The following is an 11,595-nucleotide window of genomic DNA, read 5'->3' as shown; positions in this document are numbered from 1 at the left end:
TAAATACAAAATAAATAAAAATATCAGGTCAATTATTTAAAAGGATTTTATATGGTAGTTATGTTATTTCTAATTGGCTGGTACACTCAATGGAATTAAAGTTTTTAAGACTTTTGGTATTTTGAGGAGTAATCAAACATGCTGTCATCCGTGTGTGTTTGAAGATCTTTTCACAGGGCCTCAGATTCAATGTGGAAATGAAAAAAAGTAGAAACCCGTCAAGAAGAAAATGCATGCTGTGGAAACATGCTTACTTGCAGGAAAAAAAAATGCAGCAGAAAAATACAATTTTTTTAAGTGCCACTTTGAAAATGTGGCAAAATCATTTAGAGGTTCTTCAATACTTAAAGGACTGTTTTAAAAAACTTAATAATATTTCTAGAGGACACATATGGAAAATACATGTAGAAGATGACATGTATTTACTGTTATAACAGAGAAGAAAAAACAGGTATTTTTTGGAAAACATTCATTTATTAATAATATATATCTTTATGTTTATTGTAAATGTCAAGTCCATCTAAAATCTAAAACACTGAATTTGTTTTAAAGCTTAAAACTTGTTTTAAAATTTTTTTAAAGTATTACCATTTTTAATTTACAATTTGACAGATGTTACTCTTCACAACACGTGTCTTTATCTCACTAATGTGCAGCTACCATTGTTGCAATAGAAATAAAATGCCACCTGGCACCAAATGCTGTCAGCCCACCGCCAGCATGTCGTTTCTCTTGATATTGTTTCTGTAACAATATTAAGAAAAACTCATGTTTCCTATTCCTATTTAAACAAAACCATCAATAGTCATCCTAATTTTTTAAATGTAACCCTAGTGTAATGAAACCCTAGTCGGGATGTTACAGTCCAGTGCTTCATCATAACATTGTTCACAAAAACGAACTAAATTCAGATGGCAAACACTGCAAAAACCTGGACATCTGTTCACATTTTGGGTGTGTAAATTAGTCTAGATTCATGAATGTGTGTTGCCATAGTCATACGATATTTTCATAATTCCTAAATTTAAAAAAAAGTTGCTTACATTTTTACTTTATATTTAACTGCCAAAAATCAACAATAACAATGATAACAATCATGCTTCACAAAGCTCATTGAGTTTTTGTCAGTAGGCTTATTCACTCACTACTATACTGCACCATGACAATGATAATGTACAGTACAATTGTTACAGGAGGAAATAGTTGAAATACCGTATATTAATGATTTTGGTGACAGTCACATATAAATTTCATAACAGACTATCTTGCATTGTGTGTACCAGTAGTTTGTCAGCAATCTTCAGCAGCCAAGAAGCTCATTAAGTTAAAATGGAAATTAAAGAAAGAAAAATGGCTTCATGTATCTAATTTGCCCTTGTACATGAGTAGATATGGGGCAATCAAAAGTTCCTTTTTTTAATGTTAATGTCCAAACAAAAGTAGAAGATCTGTGGTCTAAGATGAGTGAACCTGTAAGCAACCTGCTGCTGATGGAGAAACTTATAGAAGGTGGAAAAAGCTGTATTTGGCTGCTGCCGTCTGAACCTTTGCACACAGATGTTTGTTCTATTTGCTTGGGCACGAATGGGCTAACTTTCCAGTAAACAGATTTTTGAGGTTGTCAGAGCGGCGTTGTGAGATGTTTTCGTTGCAGTTCCTTGTTGTGTTTTGATTTAACGTGTCTCCAGCTGTGAGTATAAATGCTGAGTGAGTGTCTGACAGCATTAGTGTGCTTTCTGCCCGACACTGCTTTAGGTGAGTGACATTATTCCCCTGTCAACTTCTATTGTATGGTCACAGTAAGATAATGGAATATTTTGATTTTTATACTTTTTTTTAATACTAATTACATTGTGTAATTACGCTTTAAGGTATATAATTATTCACTTAATTGCACACAAGGTTTCAGCTTCAGATTTTATTGATAGAGTTGATGAATTTATGATTTTGTCATGCTTCCAATAATTTTGCAGACTTCTTCAGCATGAGGTCTTGTCATGCACCTTAAAGCTTTTGGTTTGCTGAAAACCATATTTCCTGTGGAATAACTCCCCCTCTGAATCATTTCAAAGTGTCTACCTTGAAAAACCTGAGAAAAGGAAGACTGAGGCGAGCACGAGGTTCTGCACACGGTGCTTCGGTAAGCACAACTTTTCTGTTATATGAATTGTATATATCACTAATATATACATCCAAGCTTCATAATGCCTAATTGGGCTCAGTACATTGTGTTTACTCATAAGAAGCATAAAAAAAATCCAGAGAAAGTAGGTTCAGTGTGGGCACACAGTCGTCGTATTATCCTCATTAACATATTGCAGTAGCAAAATTTATTTCACCAAAACAATGAAATTACTTTAGTCACCCAACAATCTGATCTGTCATCTGTTTAACATTCTATTTGTGATACTGGTAAACAAGAATTTGTATTTTTCACATTAATAAAGGTTGTGTATAGGCTCTGTGCAGTGAAGCTGCATATTCATTTATCTGTTGAATCTGTTTATCTTCCTCGGCTGTGTTTGGTTGCACGGAAACAGTAAATGACAATTATTCAGTTTTTATCTGTTTGGATGGATTTTAGAAAGATCAGATGAAAATGTATGTTGATGCAATCTGTAAACTCTGTTTAAGTTCACCTGAAAATCTCCAGGAAGTTATCTGCGTCATCAGTATTCTTGAAATATTCTGGGTCACTTTAAAAATGTCTTTTTAATGAATTGATGAAAAATTTTAAACATATTGAGTAGCAGATTTACAAAGCTAAATGTAGAGTGCAGGGATTCTCTGTCCAATATCAAACAATTGTAATAAGATGTGTATGTTTCCAGTACAATGATTGGTCCAGGGCTGTTTCGCCAACACTGTAAAACATAATAATTCAATGCATTTGATACACTGTGAGAAAAGTCTTTTTTCTCTTTCTTCCATCAGTTAATAATATCAATTTTAAGGTTCCAACAAGCACCTGGTTATTATACAGCCAAGTAAAAATGTCCTATTAAGCACACTTTCCACACACACACAAACACACACACTGCTTTATTTATAACAATGACTCATACCGTCCCACACACTACAATCGTTTGCCTCCAGGGCTTGCTGCCAGCAAAGGGTTACAGAGTAAATGAAAGGGGTAGATATAGTGTGACAGTGTCCACAGTGGGAGAAGTTTGTGATGGATGGATGAGTCAGTCACAGGACATTCATCAAAGACTAGATTGGATTCTTTTGGCAAGGTTTAGACAATTAAACTGTTTAATAATCTCTAAGATCATACTCATCAGAACATCAGTAATACACACAAAAGCTTTTGTAACAGCTGCGGCCATCTTCTTAGCTTAATCAGGAAATGGAGCTGCAGAGGGAAAGATTTGAGACTCAAAGGTAAAAACCTCCAAGCATGCTCTAAGTATTTCCTGAATAACAGCTGATCTGTCAGCATCCTGCTTTATTTTCCTATTGGGATGGACTGTAGTTCAATTGTATAGAGAAAAAGCACAGCAGCTGCAGGAAACCTAAGTGAAAAATGCAGACCTGCAGATATAAAAGCACATGGATGTATAGTCTAGTTCTTTCTTCTGATATGAACAGTGTTGTATGTGTATTTTTGCTTTTTGGAATGCTGTAGTAGGGAATCACTGCCCTTTCTCGTAAATAACCTACTTACTAAAGCAAGCAATTTAGCTTTTCTTTAGTGTTTTTACCACTTTGGCTCATACCTGGAGGTTGCCACTGTTCTGTAGACACCTATCCCCTGTGCCATACATGGATAGCAGACTGGAGGTGGAGACCATGCCATCTCCAAAACTGCATCACTTCACTTCACTTTAATTCAATCCAGTTCACTTCATTTTAGTTCAATTTAAATCACTTCAATTCACTTCACTTTAATTTAGTTTAATTCAATTTACTTCACTTCACTTCAAGTTAGTTCATTTCAATTCACTTCACTTCCCGTTAATTCACTACATTTACTTCACTTTAATTCAATCTGTGTTGGTCTACTTCCATTTTTCCTGTCATAATAAGCCCATTTTGACAGATGTGACAGAGTTGTAATGTCAAAGTTAGGTGACCAGTCTGCTCTCCATGTATGGCACAGTGGATAGGTGTCTGCAGAACAGTGGCAACCTCCAGGTATGAGCCAAAGTGGTAAAAACATGCAGTTCACACTGCAGCCTCTAGGGGCTTACTCGAAAAGTGAGTCAGTCCCCATAGACTCAGCAGTTGTACTGGATTTCTGTCTGGTGTACTGCTGCCAGTGGCCATTTGGACAAACATAACTGCATAGTGTGGTAACTGTTTACATGAACTCAGTAGTAGTACTCCTCAGGAGTGGTGAAATACAGGTCATGTTTCTGTGTAAAATATGCTAAATTGCTTGCTTTAGTAAGTAGGTTATTTACGAGAAAGGGCAGTGATCCCGTATCAGGGAAATAATGAGCTTGTTATCATTACATCACAGCTATTATCAGAATTAGAAACACTTTAATAATCACAGGGGGACATTGCTTACATTCCAGGGCTCCATTCATGATCAGAAATAATAACAGTTTAGAAATATAAAATAAGGCAAGATAAAAAAATCTCAAGCAAATAAAATAAAAGCTCAACAATAATAAATCTCAAGTCAAAAAATGGTAGTCATATATAATGTAACAGAATACTGTAAGCAGTAAAATATAACTATAAATATAGGCATATAATGCTAACTTTCTGAAGCAGAGTTTGCAGCACTAGAAGTCAGTCCTTCTCCATGACAAGAGATCAAAAACTGTAATACTGTAAAATCCAATATGGATATGTGTTAGATCAGATTGTCTGATCTCAGAGGGAGGAGTTGAACCTCCTGTGGCGCTCAGTGGTGCTTTTAGGAGGATCAGTCTGGCACTGAGTACTCCTGCACCTCAGCAGCACAAGGTGGAGAGGGTGGAAGCTGTTCTCCCGGATCCCCTGCAGCTTAGACAGCATCCTTCTGTCTGACCCTGCTGTCAGGGAGTCCAGCTGCACCCCCACAACATCACCGGCCCTTCTGATGAGTTTATTGAGTCTGTTTGTGTCCGCTGCTTTCAGTCTGCTGCCCCAGCACACAACAGCAAACACAATGGCACTGGCAACCACAGACTCATATCCTCATACATAAAGGCTTGTATTGTTAAATGTATAGCGTGTAACTCTATGTGTAAATTCAACATAAAATGGAGACCAGATCAGTTGAACCAGTTGATCAATTTTAGAATTAGTATTCTTCAGTTTCCAATCTTCCAGTGTGCTTTTCTGAACATATTATAATGCTAATAAATTTAATTATGTTAATGATACGTATCTAATATTGAGTAATAGTGTTGTCACATGAGTGTGCATTAGTTTTTATCTGAATCCATCGGCACTTCTGAACAGGAAGAGTTGAGATCTCCTACTCATTCATTTAGAGTATCAATGTGATCGGGATGTGTGACTTGAGATGTGGGAATATGTGAGTTGTAAACCCACATCAAACCAATTTGTCACAAAACCAAATATCAACAATCACATCACTGTTGAGAGAGTATGTGACTCAAGCTCTCCTTGCTGTGACTAAAGCGCCACAGATAAGCTTCTTCAAGGGAAGATGAAGTTGAGAAAGAAAGCTAAAAATGAGAGATGACAGTGAGAAGCCACAAAGGTTGAGTGCTCTCACTTTCCTGTTTCTGTGGGTGTGCATTTAAATGCTGTAACATCATGTCTCCTGTTTGGTGTGTTGTGTGAACACATGCTTCAGGATGAAACTAAAGAGTCGTATCATATCTTGGAAATTTGAATACTGAGGTGAAGCAAACTGAGAGAATGAGTGGGATGAGTGATGTACTTATCTGTCATTTAATACCAAGAATTCAGATACTGCTGTTCAGCAGGATACATCAATATTTTGAGAAATATTTGCATTTTCCTTCCTCTAAGAGCAAGGACAGGCAACAAGTTTAGGTCTATTCAAAGTCTGGTACCTCTAACCAACCTTACTAATGACTAAATGTGTGGATAACTTTAAAGGTTCAAGCTTGTGGCCAAACCACAGGAATAATCAACATCCTGTGAGGAAGTACTGTCAGTTCTTGCTTTATTTTAGCTGACAACAGCAAGAAGCATCCACTGAAAACACCTTTCTCACTCATTTGAGTTATATTAATATTGTGGTATTGGTAAAGATGCTTTTAATGATAATAAGATCTGAAATGTTTTCTGTTTGTTGCACGTTTATTCCTCTCTCTTTCATCCTCTCTGTCCTTTCTACTTCTTCTTCTCCTCCTTTACCCAACCAACCATCAGAAGGAGGACCCCCCTGTCACCTGGGTCCTGCTCAAGGTTTCTTCCGGTTACAGGTGAACTGCTTGCTCAGGGGTCAGGCTCTGTGTTTCTGTCAAGAAACAACTTGTTGTTATTTTTATTTGATGCTATGCAAACAGCTTCTTCTGTTCTTCTCTCTAACAACATTGAATGAGTTGTTGAATAATCTGATTGGATAAACTAAGTTGTGATCAGTCTGATCTTTTTTTTAGATGAGCAATAACTATTATTATTATAGTAATACATTGAAAGTTTAAATGATGAATAGCATAGTACATCCTGACATGTACATTTATTTTATATATTTAAAATGCATGCATGTATTTCAGGATATTTATATGATATAAAGTTATATTTAATAAAATAGCTGGTATTATTTATCAAAGCTGATAAATAATCTGAAATTTCAATTATTGTTAAAAGTAACTCTGAGTGTGACACAAAACCACATCTGTAAATGTTTACAGAGCTGATGCAGTAATCATGAGAGGGGCAAGGAAGGACATCTTTTTATTGTACAGTAGATTGTCCATCAATCGTCACTCCAAACCTTTAAACTCATAAAAACGTCACTCAGCTGTCAAAGATGAGTATCACAAAAGTTACTCCAGGAAAGATACAATCTGATTTGAAAATACCAACCAAGCATCTATGACAAACACATCTCCCAGTGGTTGTAGGTTACATGGTGCTGCATAAAGTGGAGCAGCTTCCCGCACGCTGGGTGATACTATCAGTGTGTGTGTGTGTGTGTGTGTTTGTCTGTGTATAAGACAGAGAGAACACCTGTGAACAACCACAGCCTCTTTGCTACACAAGTCTTGATGTTTTAAACCACCAAAGTCTTTGTTATATGGCTGCAATGAATGCTGGATGCTGGATTCTGCTGGGCATTCTCAAATAATCACATGTTTGATGTCACATTGTAGTTTTTCTACATGTACGTATTGCATTAACCACATAGTACTTCGAAGAATGAAAACTAAATATCTACATTACGGGGGCAGAACTAAAATATTAGTATTGAATTGAGCAGCAAATACAAGAAACATAACTATGGTATGTTATATTCAGTGTCTCACTAATTTTGCAGTCAAACCTTCCATGTGAGTGCAGGTCTCCCACAGACAGTTTGGTAGTTACTCATTTTTTTTCCAATTCACCTTTCACCCAAAAATGCTTTTGAGGTATAAAGTTTGTCCTCTCTGTGATTGAGCACAGCTTGGTGTGAAATGTAACCGTCTTTTTTCAGCTACACATGGGATTCTGCTTCTTCCTTTGTGTCTTCTTAGCAGTATTCATTATAGCTGCTTATAAGTGCTTTGACCAAAATCTGTCTGTTGTTATCATTGCAGAGATGCCTGAGACTTCTGATGAGAGTGTGACATGTGGACAGCACCGAGCTCAACCACAAAGTGACAAAATCAAAGAGCCGGAGGAGCCATGTCCTCCTCCTCCCCCTCCTCCTCCTTCTCCACTTCCTCCTCAGACCAGGGATGTGGTGTCACCACCCGCCTCAGGAAATCAGGTACACAGCAAGTGACATCACACAAACACGTTGGAATAAAATTTATCACTTCCTGAAAATACATTGAGTATTTGTGTATGTAACAGACGTTACTTAAACATGTCATATTTTCTTGTAAACAACCACTACATTACAGTGGTTGTTCAGAGTTCAGAATGCTCGCTTGCTGATACATGTCACAGAGTGCAAGCAAGTGAGGGTGCACAAAAGGATGCGGACAGCAGTTTACTTCATTGACATAAGTGTCATTACAAGTGTTATCTGATTAGAAAATTAAGTTTAGAAGCTTATAATAATAAAAGGGACTGAGCTGTCACACCATGCACTGTACACCCTGGAGTTAACACTGGTGTTGTTTCCTCCTAGTGGTGGAGCGGTATGGAAGGCATAAAGCAGAAGCAGCAGAGACCATCAGTACTGCGTAAAGTTTCCCATACAGCCTCCAGACGACAACATGGTACATAGCAACATCAGCAAAATAACAGTGTACAGAGTTTTGTTTTCATGTTATTCTTCATGCCCCCCCAACCACCCAGCGCTTTTAGAGGATAGTGCAGCTGTCGCCATTTGCAAAGAAGAGGTGGATGCAGACCATCTTTCTGATTCATCCTCAACACACGTGCATTCGTCTCCTGGACCAAGTCACCACTTGGTCTCCTTAAGGAGAGATGATCCAAAGCAGACCTCTACTGAGAGCAGATTTTATGACAGGTGACTTGACAGGTGCTTTACATTTTCACTGAATGATAAATCAAGCATGTGGAGCAGATTACACTTAATCTTAAGGTTTGAAAACATATTGTCTAAAGTGATTTTTTAGGCTACACGATATGTAACTAAAAGCAGGTGATGTTTAAGCTTGGACATTGGACTTGATGATGACGTGATCTAGCCCTGATGTGAAAGAGTGAACCTATAACTACTAGTAAAAGCAAAAAAGAAAAAGAACAAAAATGACATAGCATAGCATTTTTACATGAATTTTTAAAACATAACAAGCACCTAAAATGTACAATGTAGATCTATGTATGTATAATGCAATGTCATCAGCAAAGTCATATTTGTGCAATAAAAGTAAGTGAAAACTGAATGCTCTCTAAAGCTGCTTTAACTTCACTAACATTTATAATTTCAGTGACATAAATGCACAAATCCGCCATCAGGTCATGGATGGCAAAAACCAGAACTGCACTGAAAAGAATCATCCGGTCTGGGGTTCCATGTATTTAGACCTGTTTTATCTTTCAGACATTCTGAACACAGCCAAGGTGACAGAAGCATTGCTCAATGGAGGGTTCAACAGGATATTGTTCAGTACATGGAGAGTCAGGTGGGAAATAGAGACTACTCGAAAGTCTGTAACTTCGCTTTTTGTTGCACATTTATTGGAGAATTAGTATAATGGCAATAAAGTTGATAAAAAGACTGTAAACCTATGGCTGTGTTTTTTTCAGCTCATTCTTGAAAAACAGAAACTCATCGCGATGCAGCTTCACCTCTCTGAACACAAATACTCCAACTTGGTATGTTTTGAATTTTTTCAGCTTTAGTTTTATATGTCTGGCTTGAATGTATTTTATTCACTTGAAATAAATGTAACCCCCCCCATTGCTACATGCAGAAGACAGCTTCTGAGTGGCCATACAGCCTGCCTCTGTTGCTGCCTCAGCCTCAAGAAACTGATGGAGACAGGGTGCAACAATGGGGCCTTAAAGCTCTGGAAGGGTTGTCCCAGCATGGCTATGGAGCTGCTGGTTCCTCCCATCCTCTGCCAGGTAGCACAGCATACAGGAGACCAGCTGAATAAACACAATGCATAAATCTTTAACATGTCATTGAAAAACGATTGTCATTTTACAGATTTGGTCCCCAGTATTGAATGTTACAAATACAACAACATCAGACCTCCATACACCTACGCTTACCTGATAAGATGGGTGAGTCTCGCTTGTCTCCATATATACAAAGCCTATTTGAATAGTTTCAAAACCTTAACTCACTCAACTAATTCTGAGACATGTGCATCTTGTCCACTATCAACTGTTGCATTGGAAGCCAATTTAACCATTTTTGTGTGCAGTCTATCCTGGAGTCTTCAGACAAACAGCGCACCCTGAATGAGATTTACAACTGGTTCACCACCATGTTCTTCTACTTCAGGCACAACACAGCTACATGGAAGGTTTGAACCACCCATAACTTTCTCTTATACCTGCTCATCTATTTATAACAAAAACATAATGCATAACTTTTTAGTGCCTATGTGTTGTAACAACATGTTGTATAAAATACAAAGGATGTAACATTTTGGGCCCTACGTGTCTCATTTCAGTGTGAAACAGTGGCTAATTTTAAAATAAGAGAGAGAACCCTTTCTTAGTCCCCCACAGGGGAAATTCACAGTGTCACGTACGTTAGCAGCACACCTAAGAAGAAAAAAAGTAGCAAGAAGTATAAAAATATAAACAATAGATAAATAAAAGTGAATACACTGTGAGTAATGCCTAAATAATTAACAGAATAAAGTGACCTCAGTACTGAATGTTATTGCACGTTATGATCCGGGATGGTGAAAATGATCCGGTATGGTAAAAAAAATCTGTGTGAAGACTTCTTGTGATTTGTTTGTTTGTTTTTTGTATCTATGTTGTGTACCCAGAATGCAGTGCGTCACAACCTCAGCCTTCACAAGTGTTTTGTGCGAGTGGAGGGAGGGAAAGGAGCTGTGTGGACAGTGGATGAAAGAGAGTACCAGAGGAGGAAAGGACAGAAGTATCACAGGTATGCACATATTTAGCTTGGTCTATTTTCCATAGAGTGGAGAGATGGTCTCAATACTGTCAAAAATGCATCATTCTGCTCAGAGAAAATCATTTTAGCATCAAATGTTGGCCTATGTAACAAAGTGAAAAAATGTCAGTTGTTTTATGTTTTCGTCAGACCAGCTGTGTGTGTTTTCAGGGACTGCTCTGTGAAGTGGCTCACATCCTTCTCTCATTACTGATGCCTGAATCCCTGAAAACCAGCAGAGAGCAGCACCTACCTGCGTCTTCACATGATCCAGATGAAATGACATACAGAACTGCACGAAGAGACAAGAATTTGTGTTGTATTGTTTTGAATTTTTCTTTTTTTTGTTATTTGCATAAAGATATTTTGTAGCCATATCTTGGTATTTTTTCCCCCAAAGTATTTTTGTATAATAAAGATATTGACATCTACGGGTGTTTTGTCGTAATCATTATTTCACACATTCATGAACAGGCAATGTTAGGTTAAATGATAAATATAGTTAGATAGGTTACTCACATCATCCCACATGATCCCCCTGTGGGCTGAAGAGAAACCAGCCTCCTAAATGCTATGTTGTTTTTATTTTTTTTTACCAGTGAGACTTTCAAAAAAACAATTTCAAAATGGGTCAACCTTTTAAACTCACATGTACTCTCTTTCCCCTGACAGCCTGAAAAAGCTATAGTGTATAACACATTATAGAGGTGTTTCGGGTGAAGTCTAGTTTCTTCTAGAGAATGAGATGCAAACCTAAGAGATTTGTTATCTACTTGAATTGTATCATAATTACACATATGATGCAGGTCAACTATTTTAAGTCAAGAAAGTTTTTGTTCCCAGTAAGTTACCTTTTACTTTACTTTACTTTTACTTTTTTTATTGCACGTTCATACGCTCCAAGGTTTCCAGAAAGCTTTACAGCACGTTTTGAGAACCTATACACTAAT

The 11,595-nt window shown here is 37.3% G+C and overlaps 1 protein-coding gene across 2 annotated transcripts; it reads left to right on the top strand.

Moving 5' to 3' along the window:
* The first annotated feature begins 1,671 nt into the window (after positions 1–1,671).
* On the top strand, positions 1,672–11,035 carry foxp3b (forkhead box P3b). 2 transcript variants are annotated; one of them, XM_028410241.1, is made up of 12 exons: positions 1,672–1,755; positions 1,974–2,140; positions 7,683–7,855; positions 8,222–8,312; positions 8,392–8,566; positions 9,104–9,185; positions 9,310–9,378; positions 9,477–9,630; positions 9,716–9,792; positions 9,936–10,037; positions 10,515–10,636; positions 10,817–11,035. In XM_028410241.1, exons 3-12 carry the CDS (start codon positions 7,685–7,687, stop codon positions 10,857–10,859), a joined length of 1,086 nt encoding a protein of 361 aa, XP_028266042.1. In that variant the 5' UTR covers positions 1,672–1,755; positions 1,974–2,140; positions 7,683–7,684; the 3' UTR covers positions 10,860–11,035. The 2 variants fall into 2 exon arrangements, with proteins under 2 accessions (XP_028266042.1, XP_028266041.1); XM_028410240.1 differs by having other exon boundaries at positions 1,695–1,755; positions 2,073–2,140.
* The last annotated feature ends 560 nt before the right edge of the window (positions 11,036–11,595 follow it).

The sequence above is a fragment of the Parambassis ranga genome, chromosome 7 (assembly GCF_900634625.1).
Source record: "Parambassis ranga chromosome 7, fParRan2.1, whole genome shotgun sequence".
Taxonomy (NCBI): domain Eukaryota; kingdom Metazoa; phylum Chordata; class Actinopteri; family Ambassidae; genus Parambassis; species Parambassis ranga.
The sequence above is the reverse complement of the archived record's forward strand: the minus strand, read 5'-3'. Positions and strand labels throughout refer to the sequence as shown.

Bases quoted from the DNA above. Each gene is read 5' to 3' on its own strand.
- foxp3b (XM_028410241.1), top strand. From the start codon at position 7,685: ATGCCTGAGACTTCTGATGAGAGTGTGACATGTGGACAGCACCGAGCT. The intron at 9,379-9,476 runs GTATGTTTTGAA...TGCTACATGCAG, and splicing joins AACACAAATACTCCAACTTG to AAGACAGCTTCTGAGTGGCC. The intron at 9,793-9,935 runs GTGAGTCTCGCT...TTTTGTGTGCAG, and splicing joins ACGCTTACCTGATAAGATGG to TCTATCCTGGAGTCTTCAGA.